At 36.2% G+C, this 20849-nt stretch overlaps 2 protein-coding genes across 3 annotated transcripts; one reads left to right on the forward strand and one right to left on the reverse strand.

The window, feature by feature from the left end:
- Positions 1-13201: 13201 nt before the first annotated feature.
- On the reverse strand, positions 13202-14127 carry hbaa2 (hemoglobin, alpha adult 2). The gene is made up of 3 exons (XM_048191800.1): positions 13967-14127; positions 13655-13862; positions 13202-13432 (listed from the first exon to the last, which is right to left on the reverse strand). The coding sequence occupies exons 1-3, from the start codon at positions 14059-14061 to the stop codon at positions 13304-13306; spliced, it is 432 nt and encodes a 143-aa protein (XP_048047757.1). The 5' UTR covers positions 14062-14127; the 3' UTR covers positions 13202-13303.
- Positions 14128-15223: 1096 nt separating this feature from the next.
- hbba2 (hemoglobin, beta adult 2) lies at positions 15224-16035 on the forward strand. Of its 2 annotated transcripts, none has more exons than XM_048191720.1 (3): positions 15224-15382; positions 15493-15715; positions 15805-16035. In XM_048191720.1, the coding sequence occupies exons 1-3, from the start codon at positions 15291-15293 to the stop codon at positions 15931-15933; spliced, it is 444 nt and encodes a 147-aa protein (XP_048047677.1). In that variant the 5' UTR covers positions 15224-15290; the 3' UTR covers positions 15934-16035. The 2 variants fall into 2 exon arrangements, with proteins under 2 accessions (XP_048047677.1, XP_048047686.1); XM_048191729.1 differs by having other exon boundaries at positions 15247-15382; positions 15468-15715.
- The last annotated feature ends 4814 nt before the right edge of the window (positions 16036-20849 follow it).

A 20849-nucleotide genomic window follows, 5' to 3' on the forward strand; every position in this document is an offset into this window, starting at 1 on the left:
TTTTTAATAGTTAGTAGTTGTTGTAGTGGTTAAGTTCAGGTATTGGGTAGGATTTAGATATGTAGGATAAGGTCATGGACAATAAGGCATTAATATGTGCTTTATAAGTACTAATAAACAGCCAATATGCAGGCTAATAAGCAGCTAGTTAAAAGTGAGAATTGTTCCCCATACAGAAGTGTTACCAAAAAGGCTCTTGATGGCAACTTAAGAACAGAATCCTGTTCTTCAACAATATTATTTTCTAGGCCTATATGGGGTTCTTAAGAATTTTTAGTGAGTTTATCGACGAGACCTAATACGTCAGCAACTTATTAGGCCTACAAAATAACCCTTTGAAAGACAGTTATGATAGATTTGCAGACTGTGGGTGTTAACCGCTTGAATTCATTGATAAAAGAAATAAAATTTATCGCAGCCTCCAGTGGCTGTATAGCATATTTTCAAAATAAGCTGACACTCTTATCTGTTTTTATAAATATAATTATTTATTAATCATTTAGTTTCTCTGTTTGCAAATTTGTTTGCAATTTATTTTAATAAGAGAGAACAGCGAACTGTATGCTATTTAAACAAGATTTTTTTTGCAGGGAGTGAGAGGAAGAGTGCGACTTCTGATTATTATGAAATAATTAAAACAAGTTCCAGCAGGATGAGGCATTTTGCCATAAGGTTCAAAATTACAATATGCCAAATAGCAAGCAGAAGCGGCAAGTTGAACTTTGCACCTCTTCGTGTTAACTCGTTTAACTCTAAAGGTAACTCGTCTGACTGAAATGTGGACATCTCTGCTCTGTCGAATTTCTCAATTCTTTCAACTACTTTTACTATTAACGGATATCTATTAAAATGAGGCGACAGTAAACCGTGTAGATCTGACAAATACTTGCAATGTCGAAAGTTATATAGCCTACTCTTAAAAATAAAGTTTCCGAAAAAAAGAGAAAAAAAAAAAAAAAGAAAAAAAAAATCAATCTCCTGTATTCAGAAACTTCAGAAAGGTATATTTATTTAAAACTAAAGCATAAAGGATGGATAACGCGGGACCCCATTTATGGTTTTTGTTGCAAGTTTTGTTTGCTGCAACTATAGAGCTATTAAAATTAGCTCTGTATATGACATTAAGCTACAAGACAAACACTGCCCCAATGACGATATTTGATAATTTATTGAAATGTAATTGTCACGGAGACGAACTCCGTGATTCCCTCCTCTGGCCATCGGAGGGAACCCTCACCAGAATACTGACACACACACACACTACATTTCCCACAAGCCCGTACCTTGGACTGATTGCGCCTGCAGCTGAACCGCATTACCTGGACTATAAAAGACTGCCATCCTCATCCATCAGACGCGAAGTCTTGTTTTGCCGAGGTGAACAATTCCGAGCGTTTATTCCTGTCTGATTACTTGTTGCTGTTCTGCCTGTTTATCCACTTACGACCCGTTGCTGCCTACCTTTGACCTGTGCCTGTGTTCCTGATTCTGTGAGTGATATCTGCAAGCCCTGACTTTCTGCCTGTCTGACCACGATTCTGCCTATCCCTTACATACCAGTTTGCTCCTGTCTGACCCTGCCTGTACCACTACGATTATTGTAAATAAAGCATGCAAATGGATCCCTGTCGGAGTGATGATTCGTTACAGTAATCTTAACGTTTGCTTATTTTTTATATTTTAATATCAATCCGTCATTAGTCTGGAGACAATCTAAAGCCTTCTGATGTCAAAACACAGTTTGCAGGTGGAAAAGAGCCACCCATTAAAATAAATAAATAAATAAAATAAAATCTGAAGTCTAATAAAAGTTAAAAATAAAAAATTATAGAAAATAAATGCACCTGTTTTTGAATATTGCTTAATTAACTTACCTTCGGTGCTTACTCCTAATAATGAAACAAATAAACAAATACAAGACAGGATGCCTGAACCTTGTCTTCAATTATATTTAACACATAAGCATAGCAGATTTCTTTGTAAATATAGGGATATAATATATAAAATAAAAGAAATTTAATGGTAAAGGGGTTTAGCATTTTGATAGGCCAACTTATAACATAAGGTATATTTTTATTAGGCTACTCCAGTTTGAGTGACAACTTATTTGAATGAATGAATAAAGTAATTAATGAATTATTTAATTGTTCGTTCGTTTAATCATTCATTCACCTTATTTGTAAATCATAGTTGAATACCTATATGATTTGAGGACGACTCCTTCTGCATACAATTCAAAATGTCCAGAAGATATTTATTTTTAAATAGGCCTATAAACCTTTCAAGACAGACCTTTTGCTTCTGTAGAAGTCACTATATATATAACATTGAAATTCACTGGTCATTAGTAAATGCCCAACATTGTCAATGACAATAAAACCAGTGTTTTACTCACAGAGAGTTGATTTAAAATAAATATTTCGATGGCCATGGTTGTTTTGTTTTTATTAAATGTTGTAAATCTCCAAAGAGTGAACATTAAATAGGTTTGCTTTATGTGAATATTATATTATTATATTATAAATCATGTAATTATTACAATGACATGATATGCTCATTAATTAAACTAATTAAATCACAATTACTCCACATATTAATATTTTATGAGGAAAAAAAACCTAATTTCTTTGTTATGCAGACAGAGGCTGAATAGACGGAAAGTGGCTTTAGAAGTCCGTGTTTTAATTGTTTTAAAATGGCCTCTGTACCACATCGCGCTGTTTAAGGGCCATGCTTTTGTGTTCCAGTGTGCTGTGCACTGATTCATTGCACTAGACTTGAATATATGCATGATTAGATGGATGTTTTTTGACCTCTGCGCTAATGGGCTTTGTTTTGTTCTTCCACTTTAACCAAATTTTTGTGTAAAATTACATTTTATGCCATTTAATTTACTTTGCATTGTGGAGATGATTAAATGATTAAACTATTATTAAAATGATTAAACATGAATCTTCTCTCTTGATTTTATTTGCTGTTTAATTTGTATAATTTCACTCATCTGCACTTTTATTTATTATTATTATTATAATTGTTGTTGTTGAGTATGGCTACTTCTTTTTACACCTGGATCTAAACAATGTTTGTTTAAAGACATTATATGACATCGATTAAATAGAAATCAGAAAACAGGTTACAGAGAGCTTTACAGAAATTGATATTTCTCTTGGTGATTACATTATTCTTGTCATCAATAAAATAAATGGCTACTGATATTGTCAAGGTGCTATAAAATTAAAGTAGAAAATGACCTTCGAGAAGCTATAATAAAATTCATAAAATAGAAAGATCCTGCTTTAAATTCCAATGCACAATGAGAGGTGTGAAGGTCATGCCAGTAATGTGTTTGAAAGGGTTAAAGGGAACCTATAATGCCCTTTGTACAAGATGTAATATAAGTCTCTGGTGTCCCCAGAATGTGTCTGTTAAGTTTCAGCTCAAAATACCCTGCAGATCATTTATTATATTGCCCCTATTTGGGTGTGAGCAAAAACACGTCTGTGTCCCTTTAAATGTAAAAGAGCTTCTGCTCCCTGCCGCTTTCCAGAAGAGGGCGGAGCTTTAACAGCTCAAGCTTCAGTTGCTCAACAACAACAAAGCTGGAGAATCTCACCCAGCCAAAATGACGATTGTCAGTAACAGTGTTCAGCCTTACATTGTTCATTGTTACATTGTTTTTTTTCTCCTCTTCCTTTTTCCTTTTTAAATTTGGACCTTGAGTCTGTAATAAAAGATTGATTGATTATTTGATTGATTGATTGATTGATTGATTGATTGATTCAAACCGGAGTCAGACACTGATGGAGAGACTCAGGAAGAAATTACAACTTATAGAATGCATCTGGACGTTTCTGAATGGTTAGTGGATAAATTTATGTAGTTGCTGTGGAGTTGATTCAACTCATCGACTTTGTGCCTTTAGGCTAAACCTTTTGTGCAAATCCAGTGTTGAATTGACCCTTGTTTGTGAAGCAGTCCGGTGAAAAATGACAGCATGACAACAACACTCTACTACAACAACTCTTCCTCTTTTCTAAAGCAGCCCAACATGGCCTCACCTCATTTGTTGCATGTTCCCGTGGGCAGGGTTTATGTCTAAATTTTGAGGTTTGTGATGCCACCATGCAGCCCAGGAAGAAACTCGTTGTACCAGTCATTTGTAGGCCTTAAAAAAATAATTTAATAATAAAAGAAAACATCTCCATTTGCACTGAATTCTGAGCATCGAAGCTTTGCAGATGTTGTTTATGCTCAACATTACACAATAACTAAAGTTAAATTAGTTATTTAACTTTAACTTTTGGGAGTAAGTGCAGTTCAGGCCACCTGGCAGAAGCTCGTTATTTCTGAAGTCCTGCTCAAGATCTCTGCCTCTATTCAGTGATGATTCAATGTATTAAAGCGTTGAAAAATGCAGGCTATGAATAAAGCAATCAAACCAGGGGTGGATTGTGAGACTTTTTATTCATCAAGTGAAAAATTTTAGGCATTTCTCGTTGATTAATGAGCATCAACATTTCTTTCCAAAATGAACAAAACTTGCCATTATGATCAGCATTATCAGTGAAAAGCTGTTCACCTTGCAGTGGTCATGGAGTAAATATTCTTAAAACACTCAAAATTCTCTTAAATTGATCTCTATTTTATAAGCAGCCTTACAGACAGTGCCTTTTGACATACGGATGGTTTTGTGTCAGTGGATGCCACCTGCTCCAGCTCTGATGCAAGCTGTGCCTTATATTTGTGCATTATATATATACATTATTGGCCTATATTAGGATTGTTCAGAGTTCTTGTCATTTCAGGTTATGATGTTTGTTCCTCGTAATCCTGCCACTATCCTAATATAAATTCTTGTTAGTAATGATTCAGGTACAGGATACATCTTTCTTATATGAGTTGTCCTGTCTTTTTGCATTAAAGAACTTATTTACAATGAGATAAGAAGGACACCAAGTTGTCACTAAGCCTTTATTGGTGTGTTCAACCGTGTGAAGATAAGATGAACTAAAACAGGACTGAGCTGAAGATTCAAAAGTGTACACACACAATAGGTTATATTTTAATCGCAAGAACTGCAGCTGCAGCACATGTTTGTCTGTGTCAGAGTATGGATCTGTGTGTTGCATTTCCTAAATGTGCAAATCAGGATCAGAAAGAGCTTTATTGCCAAGAATGTTTACAAGGAATTTGTCTTGGCAACAGGAGCTTCCAGTGCAGAAGAAAGTGCAGACATACATCATGATAGTGCAGTAGGCTACGTATTTTACCTCACTACGAATTCATACATTGTTTGCTAAATCGTACATATTTCATGAGTTGACAAATTCGTATGAATTCATACGAATGACCTTCCCCAAACCCCGCCCCTAAACCTACCCGTCAATGGGGTTTAAACAAATCGTATACGAATTCGTATGAGTGAGGTCGTATGAATTCATACGAATTAGCCACCTCGTAAAATACGTATTTGGTCGTGAGATAGCATTGTGCAGACATACAGTACATACACTGTAACAAATTTCTGTAGTTTTCACAGCATTATTACTGTAAAATGAACAAATCCTTACTGTAGAACCTGTATACAGCATGTTGCTGTAAATCTGTAAAGCATCATGGTTAAAGGTGCTCTAAGTGATGTCACACGTTTTTAGGCCAAAACATTTTTTGTCACATACAGCAAACATCTCTTCACTATCCGCTAGCTGCCTGTCCCCTGAACATACTGTTAAAAACTCGGTCTCTGTAGTCCCACAAGCTCCGAAAACGGCAATAAAAACAAACTGGTGCAGCCTGGACCACAAAACATAATAAACATGCTCCAGCCAATAACCGACAAGAATGATTTTAAATGCGCGTTCATGACTGTTTCAGGAAGCACGGAGGGGGAGGAGGAGGAGGAGGAGGAGGAGGAGGAGGGAGGGTCTAGCTAGCCTCTGTTTTGTTTGACAACACTTCAAACGTCAACAGGAAGTTACAACCACCCAGGATCGCTTAGAGTACCTTTAAATTTCAATGGCGGGTAAATTTGACAGTAAATATGTTTTACTGTGAATCACAATGAAGAGATTTTGAGCAGGACATTTCAGCAGCAGAGGAGATTCCAAACATTCTCTAGGATTTGACTTCAGCAAGGTAACTTTGCTCATATTTTGCAATGTTACGTTACCAAGGCTTCCTCATGTACATTTACCTGTGTTTAGGAGTGTTCCAGGAAAGAGATGCAGAGAGCAGCACTATAAGCCATATCAGATAACTGTTTACTCACATAAATTTGATAGATTTTTTTTATCTGTCAATATTTGATAACGACATTACTTTGGTGGAGTAACATTGTTGGATAAAAGTAAACTGGAACTCCATGCACATGCACAAGCATGTGTGTTAGCAAAGTGCGCTAGCCGTTTCTCGTTGTTTTTCTAGCTATGGCATGATGAATCAAATATCGAAGCGGGCTGAAGTGAAAGAAAATGCAGCAACCGGTAATAATTTTAAACAGCACAAAATTTTTCACAGCATCGTGTTTTTCTGAGCTTCTTTGCCGGGCAAACTAGTAGCTAGAATGCTAGCCTTTTTAAGTGAATTCCCACCTATAGACCTTATTTACCAGAGAAACAAGCGCGCCACCATCTTTATAAAATTGTCTTTGAACTTCCGTTTTGCGGTAGCTCTGTACATTTCTATGGCATCGCTGTCAAGGAATAATTAGTTGGTTAAGTGGATTTACTTGTTGTAGAGTTAATGAAAGTTATCATGAGCATTGTTATGTTTAAAGCAGATGTCTTAACAAATGTCAGTAGATCGGGAAGATTTTAAAACGAGCAGTTCATTCATAAATGTAATATCGCTGTGGAAATACAAACCGGAAGTCAAAAGACAACGAGCGCAACGCTGAAAAGGGGCGGGGCTACATAAGGTCTATAGTGGAAGCATAATTCGTACATGCCATTGTACACGCATTTAGTATTTTTTGTATTTCTTCAACAATTTTTCGAATGCTGCCACAGACACAAAGTAGCCTACCTACATTGTGGGGAATATTGTTGTCACAATTATGTTTTGTTGGTTTTGTCATGCACAGACTTTTAGAATGTATGTCATTAGTTCCTGTTTTATTTTCTTAAATTTCCCGCTTCTCATTTGTTTCTATAGTAACTGTCATTAGTTCATATGGTTTCAGCTGTGATTAATTAGTCTTGTTTGTATTTACTACTTAAATTGTGCCTTTGCCTTCATTTTCTGTTCAGAGTTACTCGCGATTATGTTAAAGTGTGTTATTCTACCTGTTTTGTGTATTATCTTGCCTGTTGGGAATTTATTAAACTTCGTATTGGATTTATATTCATCTGAGTCTTCTTGTGTCTGCCTAAACACACACCCATTGTGTGACTATAATATAATAAAATAAAATAAAATATAATATAATTGTTACAATACGTGGTTAGAAAAGTCACAAAGATGATGAAACATTTAAATACAGACTTTATTGATGCGTAGAAAGCTAAATATTTCAGTGCACTGGAAGGATTCTGTGATCGAAACAGACCTTAAAGGTGCCCTAGAACCAGTTTTTACAAGATGTAATATAAGTCTAAGGTGTCCCCTGAATGTGTCTGTGAAGTTTCAGCTCAAAATACCCCATAGATGTTTTTTTAATAAATTTTTTTAACGGCATATTTTGGGGCATCATTAACCATGCACCAATTCAGGCTGCGGCCCCTTTAAATTGCGCGCTCCCTGTCTCCCAACCTCCCCCCCAGCTCTCGACTACAATACAGTGCATTTACAATGTTCACACAGCTAATATAACCCTCAAATGGATCTTTACAAGATGTTCGTCATGCATACTGCATGCATGTGTCGGATCATGTGAGTATAGTATTTATTTTATAGCTGTGCACAGATCCAGACGTTAATACTGCCTGCCCTTGTGTAATGCCTTGAACATGGGCTGGCATATGCAAATATTGGGGGCGTACATATTAATGATCCCGACTGTTACGTAACAGTTGGTGTTATGTTGAGATTCGCCTGTTTTTCTGAGGTCTTTTAAACAAATGAGATTTACACAAGAAGGAGGAAACAATGGTGTGTGAGACTCACTGTATGTCATTTCCATGTACTGTTCTCTTGTTATTCAACTATGCAAAGGTAAATTCAGTTTTTGATTCTAGGGCACCTTTAAAGTGGCTGACTCCCTGATCAGTGCCCTGACTACTGAACTTGGGAGCTGATTGAGGCCTACCCATTAACATGTTCACAGTCACACTAGTTAATATGGTCACCACTGTAATTACTAATGTTGACTGGATCATTTAATTTAGCCAGTCCAACTTGTATACATTGTCATCAAGCCATCAGTCTTGCCCTCTTAGTTGTCTACTTTAATGAGTAATTTCTTCCACTGCAGGAAATGAATCCAGCCCAGAAGGAAGTTTCGAATTCCGGAATAAAGTCGGTATTAAGGATTTTGAAGCTTAAAATTCTACCGTTTTTGAATTATATTTACTTTCTGTTTTAATCATTTCCAATTGTATCTAGACATTTTAATTCAACTTCAACAAAGATGATCGATTTGTATGTTTAGGAGTGTTGTATACATAATAATAAAAATGTATAGAATATAAATGTATATAATGTATTTTCAAATTTAAAATGTTTTAAATAAATGTCATTTTTCTTGTGACAAAAATCATGTCTTCATTTTACTGTACACAATGAAAGCAGTTTACAGTAATCTTATATTTGCTGTGATAATAATAGAACACTGTGAAATGTATGGTAACTTGCTGGCAGCAATTAGCAAGCAAGTTGCTGTGTTCTATTCCACAGTATGCTTACTGTAAATTTAATCACAGTAACTATTTTGTTACTGTGTTTATTATTGTACAGTAATTTTATTGTAATAATAAACAGCAAAAATAGTTACTGTGATTACATTTACAGTAAGCATACTGTGGAATAGAACACAGCAACTCACTTTCTAATTGCTGCCAGGAAGTTACCGTACATTTTACAGTGTTCTTCTTACAGTGTAGGAATTACACAGTAGAGATGAAATATAACAATAAAAGAAGAATTTTTTTTTAAATAATATAATACAGTAGTAGAAAAATAGAGAAAAAATATATAATTGTCTTAATGAATGTACAGATGTTATTTACAAGCGTAAAGTTCATGTAATTTACAATATCAATGTATTGTAATATAATATAATATAATATAATAATATATTATTGATTGCTTATCAATATAAGTAAATAATTTATATAAATTAAATAGATAAATGACATTTGCTGCAAGAAAAATGGAAATAACCATTTTTGAGGAAACAATTAGTGCAGCTTTCAGTCAATATGAGCTAACATTGGGTTAAAGTGTGTAACCTGTTGGGTTAAAGTGTGTAACCCAGTAGTTGTTACTTTAACCCATGTGTTCAGTGCAATGTGTACCCAGTGCTGAGTTGCCAATTGGGTTGTTTTTAACCCAGCTATTTCTGGAGTGTGGATTATGTACAAATTGGTCAAAATTTGATCTGATCTTCAGCTAAGTCATGTTTTATGTGTTGCTCCTCCCCATAGTTCAGCTTGCACGCTGAGCCTCTCCCAGGAGTTTGGTTTATCAGAATGGGCTGTAAAGTCCCTGCTAGATGCTGCTGCTGAGTGCTTCAGGGATTATGTATTTTTAAGGCCAACCCAGAAGTTCGCATCTCCCTAGATTCCTTGGTAAAAGAAAAAAACAATGGTATTTTTCCACTGGCTTTTGGATTATTACAAAAAGTGAGATCTGTGACCAACAAAAGTTTTATATTCTTTTAATACATGCTTTGTTCATCATGACAATCTTCACAAATGAACATAACTTTTATGAATTTTGAAGCATAAATACTTTTGGCATAAGTAAAAAGCTAAACATATAAACAAACCACTATGGTTGCATGACCACCATTCTGCTGTCAGGGGTTGCTTGTAATATGAATCCAAAGGATGATTCGTGACACAGAATGAACAAATAATAATCACCTGTTTCTATGTGAAATAACTTTCTCTCCCCTAGAAAGTGTGCCCTCACACTGCAATTTACTGTTCAAACTGAGGAGGGAGGGAGGAGGCTCTGAAGGTGGACGAGGAGCAGACTGAGGAAGACACAGAGGAGATTTAACATTGTAAATGACAATGATTCAGCTATGTCTATTAAACCTTTAATAAGTACAATCACACTAACATTCGAATCTGCTTTCATGCTGCCGCTGACTAGAGAGAGCTGCTAATGTTTAGGTATGAAACAGCTTCACAGTCTTTTCAACCACACAGTATCTTTATTTCTGTGTTACAAACACTCAAATAATCACAGAAGTACTGGGATAAAAGTTTATAGTCCAGATATAATCTACATTAGCGATCAAAATAGAGTAAATCACCTTTTGAAAGTGATTTGATGCTTCAAATAAAGATTGTATTCATTACAACATAACGCCAGTATAGGTAGTGACAAGTGACTGGCATGGCTAGGCTCTGGGTCTGGAGTTGGGCTGGCGATATCCTCATCCACGATGTAAACATTGTTAAATAAATGGAGAGTCATTTTGTACCAGCATCCACTCCACAAACTCTCCGGGCCTAAGACTTCTATTCATCTTCAATTGCAAAAAAAAAAAAAAAAAAAAGTGATGGCATCATTAACAATTAATATAAATGTTCATATTTTATTTTCAGACTAATGACTCTCATTTGTGATGAGCAACTACAAAATATTGTGTGTGTGTGTGTGTGTGTGTTGGTACAGAACATTGTCAACTGGCCTGGGCGCAGATCCCGGGGAGGTCCCCCCTCCTGCTCAGTGCTATACTAAACTAACTGGGAATTTGGGAAATGAAGTTAACGGGTTACTTCATCCTGATGCTTGCTAATGGAAAAAGTTTCCCAGATTCCATCTCTGTAGCTAGTTGGTTTGGCTAGCTGCTAGCTACGGTGAACTTATGCTAACGTTATAACCTCCAGTAGCCCACATTAACACCCATTTCTCATTATGGCATATATTAACATTATATTAAAGTTACTTTTAAAGTATATCAGTGGTCTACTCCTAAGTTGTAATGAGATCTACGCCCTTGTCATTAGACTTATAAAGTCCCTAAATGCATATTTCCCCCATTTGAAGACTGTCCCAGATTACCCAAAGCATGCTGTCCCACATTCTCAATCATATTTGATAAAGTGGGACAACAAAAAAATGTTAGAAAGAAAAAAACTAAAACACATTTTCAACACTTTAATACATATTTTGTTGCTTTAATAGATCACAAACATAATTTAACAACAATTAGCAACATTGTCTTATTTATGACAGATTTATGTCCTTAACATAATCAGAATCCTATGTCATTGACCTTGTCATGCAATTGCCAGGGGAGCTTCTTGATTGACAGGTGCCCTGCCCCTTTCTGTGGCATCACCCCCATGAAGTCATGTAATTTCAGTTACATTACATCCATGCTAAACCTATAGTAAAAGTCATGTTGACTAAATTTTGTTAGAACAGGAAAGAAACACACTGGAGCTTAGGTGTCCCACGTTACCCAATGTCCCAGATTACCCGATTTAACCCTACATGCAAAACGAATGTAAACAACTTTGTGAAGCTTTACCAATCCAAATAATAATTTCCTTGTAATTTGCATCTTGGGTTTCAAAAGTTAGATAGCCATACAATTCAAAATCTCCAAAGGCCTACAGCATATAAACCCTTTAAGACTTTTATTTCTGAGCTTTGTACCCAGCAAACATTGGTACGACGGCAAAATTGTGTCCCTGGCCAAAAATAGTCGCGGTAGGACGGCATAAATCGGTAAAAATATGTAACACAGAACGTTTCCTAAAATGCATTCATTTTCGTTTGTACATGTCTACAATTCTCTGGGGTTGTATGTATAATTGTTACTTTGAGTTTTAGCTAGGCTACGTGTAGTTCATAATTAATTAATTAATTAATTAATTAATTAATAAGATATAATGTCAAAGACGTCCGGGACATGTCAGAGGGATGTCTTTTCAACGGTCATTAAACGTCCACATTTTTGCTGGTTAGCCTATGCTTTTGTAGAAGTCAATATATTTTTAAAATTGAAATACACTGGTCATTGGTAACTGCCCACAACATTGTCAATGAAAATAAAATCAGTGTTTTACTCACAGAGAGTTGATGTTATAAATCTCCAGAGTGAACATTAAATATGTTAAAATGTGAAAATCATGTTTAGTGATGTTCTATGTGAATATTAGGCTATATTATAATTATGTTATGAAACGTAATTATTACAATATAAACTTTTGATTTATACGGTTTTGAACTGTAAAATAGTAAATAGTAAAATAAGTGCTAGCTGTCCCGTAAAACCTAAAACGTTACTTCCGTATTTTTATGGTAAAGTTCTGGCAACCGTTTTTTTACCGTAAATTTTACAGGGATTTTTTACAGTATAGATTTAGGAGTTGTTAACTCAACACCGCTGTCTTGAATATGTTTATGGCCTCTCTACCACATCTCGCTGTTTAAGGGCCATTTTGTGTTCCAGTGTGCTGTGCACTGATTCATTGCACTAGACTAGAACATATGCATGATTAGATGGATGTTTTTGACCTCTGCGCTATTGGGCTTTGTTTTGTTCCTCCACTTTAACCAAACCTTTGTGTAAAATTGCATTTTATACCATTTCATTTACTTTGCATTGAGGAGATTATTCAAAATGATTAAACAAGAATCTTCTCTCTTGTTTTTATTTGTGTTGGTTAATTCATTTTTAAATATTTTTATATAATTTAAAGTTCTATAAATATTTTGGCTGCTACTACCTGGATCTAAACCATGTTTCTTTAAAGACATTGACATCGAATAAACAGAATTCAGAAAACAGGTTACAGAACGCTTTACAGAAAAGATATTTCTTTATTCTTGTCATCAATAAAATGCTATTGATATTTTCTATATGGTGCTATAAAATTAGAGTAACGGATTGCCTTCAGCAGCAATAATAAATTTCATCAAATAGAAAGATCCTGCTTTAAATGCTCCGATGCACAATGAGGGTCATCTCAGTGACGTGTCTGAAAGGGTTAAAGAACAATCAATCATGCAACTCAGCCTGTGTCCCCCCATTGATTTGGTTCATATCGTCCGGGAAAAAAAACACGTACAAGAGATGTTTTGATTGTTGTTGATTTTATTTATTGCGTCTGATATTTTACTTTTCATTATTTCAAGTAGCTCTGTTTGCAGATAAACGAGAAGCCCCTGAATGATGATCTTATCTGTATTTATCAGCGAGGGCAGCAGACAGAGCCGCGAGAAACTTGTCCACGGCCACGTGCACTTCTGCGGTGAAGTCAGCGGGGAAATAAACTGCAAGAGTCACGAGGATGTTATGGTTCAGAAACTGAAAAGAAAAAGAAAAAATAACACAAAAGTATTAAATGAACAATTAATACACTATGAATTAATAATCCGCATTTTTATTTAACTTCTTGGATGTCTCCTTTTGATTGAACTCAGTGCTCAACACCATGATTTGGGTATGTCAGATTATCTTCACACTTAAATATAGGCTACACTCAAAGGATTGAAAAAATGCACAAAAAGCACATAATTGTCTTCTCACCTTGAAGTTTCCAGGGTCAATGCGAAACTTAGTGGCATGGATATCACTCAAAGCGCTCATTCCACTAATAAGATCATCCATTTTTCCCACAGCATCAGTGATGGCTGTCATCACAGTTTTGCCGTGTTTCTTCACTTGGGGAGAGTCGAGAGAATAATCAGTCCAATCAGGAAAATATATTTTAGTCTGAGGGTAGACGATGAGCATTCTGAGGAAAGGACATGAATTCGTTTGTATTAGGTTTGGCAAAACTCTTCGACATTGATTTAGGCTAGTAGGTGTCCAAAATTAATTTAAATGTTGAGGTCTTACCTTGCCAGAGCTTCTTGGCCTATGGCATCGGCCTTACTAGAGATTTTACCCCAGAAGGCCTTGACCAAGGCTTTATCCTTAGCTGTCAGACTCATTTCTCGATCCTTTCCAATTCGATATTAGAGGCGCAAAGTTTTAGTTGAAGGATAAGGGTCTTTTTATAATGTGCTGCCACACCCAACAGAGCATCAGCTCCACCTCTCAGGCTTCAGCCAACAATTACAGACGAGGTTTGTCAATTCATTTCATCATTCATTATTTTATCAAAATAGTTTTATTTATTTATTTTAAATGAGGAAAACAAAACAGAAAATGTCTACGAATCCATTTTGCATCATCTCTTTTTAAAAACATCTATAATTAGGCTACCAGAAATACAGAATCCTATCGAACATAATACTAAAGGATTGCGACAACTCTAACAGTTTTATCACTAAATTTAAGAAAAAGTAATGTAATGTATTGAATGTCTTGGCTGTTTTGTCTGAAATCATAAACGATATTTTCCTTGTTTTGTATTAAATTAACAGTAGATTTATTGGAACAATTTTTATTTATATTAGGCTTCAGTCTGCTGTTTTTGCATGAGAGATGCTTCGGGGTCGTTTTGGGACACCAAATGGCACCTAAAGGGTGGGGCAAATAAAAAAAAAGAACAGGACATCCAGCTAAGATTAAACAAATTAATAACATTTTGAAAGGGGAGGAACGGGTCTGAGTGTCCAGATAAAGCAAAATGAGCGGGCAATCGTTCAAATTAAAAACTTTAATTAGATGTTAAATGCGTTCATTTTAATTTCATGTTAGTTTTATATTAAGAATATACATGACTGAGCTTTTCACCTATACGGATTCATTTGTCTAAATATTATAACAGAATAGGCCTATTGTACAGCTTTGACTATGTGCCATACGACTCATATGCCTAGTGTTTTTCATTATTTATTATTTTAGCATAATTAGGTCGATAGCTATAGGGTTTGAACATTTTCTGAATTTACAATTAAACAAATCACAATATAAAGCCTTAGATTTTGGATTCTTGGAGCAAGCACAATACACACAACTCACGGGTCCACATTCATGATTTTGATTATTAAATCCATATTTATTTTGTGATGTACGAAATGTGTTCCCCAAATCTGTTTTCTATTTCTATTCAAAATGTAATTAACTAGGTTCGGATCCAAGTACGAATAGGTACCACACATAGCCAATCAGTCTCTGCGATTGGTGTGGGGCGGAGAGTGCATGTATGAATAAAAACCCCTCGCGCATCTGATTCAGCATTCACACTTGTTGAATAAAGAAAGAGATAATCACAATGGTGGAGTGGTCAGCTTCCGAGCGCAGTACTATTGTTAATGTCTGGGGCAAAATCAACGTCGATGAAATCGGACCCCAGGCTCTGGCAAGGTAATGTGATAGCGTGGCAAATGTTATAACCTATACATAACACGTCGTTAATTCAATTATGCATTTTTTGTTTTGATTTGTATAGCTATTTTCATTGTTTCATATGACAGGGTGCTGATTGTATATCCCTGGACTCAGAGGTATTTCGGTACCTTTGGAAACCTTTCCAGTGCAGCTGCAATCCAGGGCAATCCCAAGGTGGCAAAACATGGTAAAACTGTGCTAAATGCGTTGGAAAAAGCCGTGAAGAACATGGATGACATCAAAGGCACTTACGCCCAACTCAGCCAGCTGCACTGCGAGAAACTCAACGTCGATCCAGACAACTTCAGGGTAAATGTTTTTTTTTTTTTTTCAAAATATGAGCGTATTAAGAAAGATATCACAGTTGTTTTCTAACAAAATTTTCTTGACTCACGCAGCTGTTGGCCGATTGCCTCACCATTGTCATTGCGACCAAATTCGGACCCGCTTTCAACCCTGAAGTTCAGGCCACTTGGCAGAAGCTCCTGTCTGTAGTTGTGTCCGCTCTCACCAGCCGTTATTTCTGAAGTCCTGCTCGAGATCTCTGCCTCTATCCAGTGATGATTCAATGCATTAAAGCATTGAAAAAGTACAGGCTATAAATACAATAAATACAGGCTATCAAACAAGGGGTGGATCGTGAGTCTTTTTTATTCATCAAGTGAAAAATGATATAGGCATTTCTCATTGATTAATAAGCTTCGACATTTCTCTCCAAAATGAACAAACTGTTGTCATCATAATCAGCATTATCAGTGAAAAGCTTCACCTTGCAGTGGTTAAGGAGTAAAGATCTTCTCACTCAAAATGCTCTTAATTTGCAGACTTAAGGACAGTACCCTTTGACAGACAGATGATCCTGACTGGTTTTGTGTCAGTGAGATGCCACCTGCTCCAGCTCTAATACAAGCTTGGCCATATGAACATATTTGTGCATTATACACTATTGGCCTGCATTAGGTTCAGAGTTCTTGTAGCCTTATACCTCAGGTTAAGGAGATGTTTGGCAAGAATATGTCATTCTCCTTATATAATTCTGCCACTAATATAAGTTCTTGTTAGTAATAATTCAGGTACAGTAAATATATCTATTTGTTATATGAGTTTTCCGGTCCCACTTTATATTAAGTGGCCTTAACTACTATGTACTTCAAAAAATAAGTACAATGTACTTATTGGGTTCATATTGAATTGCAAAACACATTTGCAGCTATTGAGGTGGGGTATGGGTAAGGTTAGGGAAAGCTTTGGTGGTATGGGTAGGTTTAAGGGTAGGGGTAAGTGTTAAGAGATGGTTCAACAGTGTAATTATAAATGTAATTACAGAAATTAATTACAGATGTAATTACATGCAGGTGTTTTTAAAATATAACTACAATGTAAAAACATGTATGTACACAATAAGTGCATTGTATCAAATAATTAATTTAAATGTAAGTACATAGTAGTTAAGGCCACTTAAAATAAAGTGGGTCCAATTTTCCCTTTCTTTTTGCATTAAAGAACTTACATAATTTGAGACAAGAGGGACACCAAGTTGTCACTAAGCCTTTATCAGTGTGTTCAACTGAAGATAGGTTAAATTAAGTAAGATTGAGCTGAAGATACAAAAGTGTACACACACAATAGGTTATGATAGTGCAGACATATAGGAATTACACATAGTAGAGATTAAATATAGCAATAATATAAGACAACAAAATGTAAATAATGCAATAAAATATAGTAGTAGAAAACTAGAGAAAAAATATACAATTGTTTTAATGAATGTACAGATATGCTATTTACAAGCATACAGTTTATGTAGTTTACTATATCAATGTATTGTAATATAATATAATGTAATATAATAATATATGGATTGCCTATCAATATATAAGTAAATAATTTATATAAAATAAATATAGAAATAACATTTGCTGCAAGACAAACTGAAATAACCATTTTTGAGGGGAAAAATTAGGCCAGCTTTCAGTCAATATGAGCTAACATTGGGTTAAAGTGTGTAACCAGTTGGGTTAAAATTTGTAACCCAGTAGTTGTTACTTTAAGTGTTTTGTCCAATGTTTACCCAGTGCTGAGTTGGGTTGTTTTTAAACCAGACATTTGAACCAGTGTGGATTTCTGCACAAACTGGTCAAAATTTGATTTGATCACAGCAACATGTGTTGCTCCTCCCCATAGTTCAGCTTGCACATTCAGCCTCTCCCAGGGGTTTGGGTTTATCAGAATGGGTTGTAAAGCCCCTGCTAGATGCTGCTGCTAGAGCGCTGCAGGGATGACATAGTTTTGTAGGCCAACCCAGAAGTTAGCATCTCCCTAGCTCCCTTGACAAAAAAAGGGCTTTTAGTTTATTACAAAAAGTATTCACAAATGAACGTAACTTTTATGAATTTTGAAGCCTAAATACAATCGGCAAAAGTAAAAAGTTAAATGTATAAACAAACCATACCATGGTCACATGACCACCATTCTGCTGTCAGGGGTTGCTTGATGCAGAATGAACAAATAATAATCACCTGTTTCTATGTGACCTAACTTCCTCTCCCCTAGAAAGTGTGCCTTCACACTGCAATTTACAGTTCAAACTGAGGAGGGAGGGAGGTGGGTCTGGAGGAGGACAAGGAGCAGACTGAGGAAGACACGGAGGAGATGACAACCAGGGAGGAGATGAAGGTGGGAGGAGCCATGGCAGAGACAGGAGGGACCAGAGCAGAGATGGGAGGAGTAGGAGGATGACCCAGAGCAATAACAGGATGAAAAGGGATGAGGGAGCCCGGCGGAGCCTAAGGGATGGCAGTCCAGGATGGAGCCGAGGGAGCACTGAGCCAAGGTGGAGCCAATGGGTCAGAGGGCCAAGGTGGAGTCCGGGACTTGGAGGCTTTTGGTAGAGTTGAATGATCCGCAAGCCAAGGCAAAGCTGATGACTGGGAACCACTGGAGGATCCAAGGGGCTGAAGAGAGACAGTGGAGACAAGGCCAATGAGCTGGATAGCTTTGACAGTGGAGGACAGATATGGAGGCTGTCTGGGATCACCATGAAGGAGACTGGAGCTGGGCAACAAAGACTTTGTGCTGGGCTTAACCAGGGATGACTTGGAACTAGGGTTATTTTGGGTTATTTGGGGAGTAAGCCCCTGAAGTATTGTCAAAAGCCCAAGTCCAAGTACTAGAAATCCATCTGTCCAGGATGAAAAGCACTCTGTACTGCTGGCTGTGATAGACTATTGCTTACTGCTTGCTTTGGACAAAACGCAACTTCGAAGCCCTCGTTTTATATTTCAGATATTTGAATAGCTAGATCGCAATCTCGATTAATCACCCACACTATCTTATTTCTAAATGACAATGATTCAGCTATGTCTATAAAACCTTTAACAAGTACAATCACACTGTAACATTCAAATCTGCTTTCATGCTGCCACTGACTAGAGAGAGCTGCTAATGTTTAGGTATGAAACAGCTTCACAGTCTTTTCATCCACTCAATATCGTTATATCTGTTACAAACACTCAAATAATCACAGAAGTACTGGGATGAAAGGTTTTAGTTTGGATATAAACACTGATATCTACATCTACATATCTGTTATCAAAATAGAGTAAATCACCTTTTGAAAGTAACTTGATGCTTCAAATAAAGATTATATCCATAACAATGTAACGCATGTAGGTAGCGACAAATGACTGGCATGGCTGGGCTCTGGGTCTGGAGTAGGGCTGGCGATATCCTCATCCACGATGTAAACAGTAAATGGAGAGTCATTTTGTACCAGCACTGACTCCACAAACTCTGCAAAGCTCCCTTGAGGAACATCTAAAGGTAGGTGTGGTCGGGGTAGTGAGTTTGGTATGCCAGGTCGAGAAAGTCCCTAGTGTGATCTTTGAGGGAGTGATCCTCCTACTTCAGCAGGAGGAGATGGAGTGCAGGAATATCCATTTATAATGTTCACCGTTTAACCCTTTCTCATGAAAGTTTAAAATATTTTTCAAGGTGACCATTATTTAGAATGTATCACTTTATTGTTTCCATGGTGACGCATCATTGCTTGTCACGTGACACACCACAGCCACAACAGCGCTGTATGACTGATGATCTGCTTTTATTTCATTTTTTATTCAAAATATTGACAGAATATCAGATATTTCATGCTATATATATAGTATATATATATATATATATATATATATATATATATATATATATATATATATATATATATATACTATATATATAGCATGAAATATCTGATATTCTGTTTGTCAAATATGTGCAAGTGAATGTGTTTTTCTGTTTAAACACCTTTATAACGTTCACGTTAGTTGAGCTATACGCACGATGGGCACCGCCATGTTAGTTTGCGCCGCAGTTCAGAGAATCAGATCTGTTGGATTTACAACACGCAAATTCATCCAATTCTCCTTAAGTACATGAAAGTAAGTTTGTATATGAATACAAAGGATAATGCGTGACACAGAATGAACAAATAATAACAAAACTTTAAGAACAGAGAATGAACAAAGGAGAACTGAGGGCTTAAATACACAAGGAAGGTAATCAATGAAATAGGAGACAGGTGATAACTAATGAGAAACCATGACAATTGATGAATGACTAAAACTAAGGCAAAACAGAGACAGTGGCTAAATCCGAAAATTTTAAAATGCTGCTTTCGGAGGAAGCATTCCAAAATAGGAAGGCATCAAGGCACGTCCGAATCCCATGTTAGCTTCACTTCCTGTCTCCTGAGATACCTTCACCTGATCGATTTCTGAAGTCAGCATAGATGTATCCTTCACTGCCTTTGATATCCCAGAATCCTGTGCGTTCCCACAGTTGAGCTAGAAAAAAATGCTGTCTGAAAGTTGTTGTTTCTGGTCAGTTTGTGTGTAAATGTACTTTTTTGACCAATGTTTTCCACTTCTGATGTCATTTCCAGCAAGAAATTACTACTGTAGTAAATAAATTTTTGTTTATTAGTTTTTCAGCAAAAAACTTTATGTGTTATCCACAAACCTTTAAAAACGGGTTTCAAAGTGCAAGTTTTTGAAAACTATACCATTATTGTCTCCATGTAAACAAAAACACGAATTTGTGAAAACTGTGACGTCATGCGCATGCATCTATAGGAGCATAGGGTTTCTTTACAAAGTGACATCATCACCAACTACTGGCCTGGCATGAACAATACAGCGTTTTTAGTCATTTTCACAGATCCTTGTACTGTGTAAATGTACCGTAAAACAAGACAGAGAAACAAAACATAACTGTGATATCTGCTGTTGAATTGGGCTCCAGGAACAGGGTTAAGGACCACTGGAATATTGTCATCATTCTATTCAGTGTAGGCATGCACAGAAGACCAACGGATTTTCGTGAAAGAATACTTTTTTTTTTTTACCACACTTTATCATATACACCCAGAACACTTGGAATATACGAC

The sequence above is a fragment of the Megalobrama amblycephala genome, linkage group LG1 (genome assembly GCF_018812025.1).
Source record: "Megalobrama amblycephala isolate DHTTF-2021 linkage group LG1, ASM1881202v1, whole genome shotgun sequence".
NCBI classification, from domain to species: Eukaryota; Metazoa; Chordata; class Actinopteri; order Cypriniformes; family Xenocyprididae; genus Megalobrama; species Megalobrama amblycephala.

Excerpts from the sequence above, each read along its gene's own strand:
- hbaa2 (XM_048191800.1), bottom strand. The coding sequence starts at position 14,061 with ATGAGTCTGACAGCTAAGGATAAAGCCTTGGTCAAGGCCTTCTGGGGT. Across the intron at positions 13,863-13,966 it reads GGCCAAGAAGCTCTGGCAAG|AATGCTCATCGTCTACCCTC; the intron begins GTAAGACCTCAA and ends TCCTTTCCTCAG. Across the intron at positions 13,433-13,654 it reads TTGACCCTGGAAACTTCAAG|TTTCTGAACCATAACATCCT; the intron begins GTGAGAAGACAA and ends TTTTCTTTTCAG.
- hbba2 (XM_048191720.1), top strand. The coding sequence starts at position 15,291 with ATGGTGGAGTGGTCAGCTTCCGAGCGCAGTACTATTGTTAATGTCTGG. Across the intron at positions 15,383-15,492 it reads GGACCCCAGGCTCTGGCAAG|GGTGCTGATTGTATATCCCT; the intron begins GTAATGTGATAG and ends TTCATATGACAG. Across the intron at positions 15,716-15,804 it reads TCGATCCAGACAACTTCAGG|CTGTTGGCCGATTGCCTCAC; the intron begins GTAAATGTTTTT and ends TGACTCACGCAG.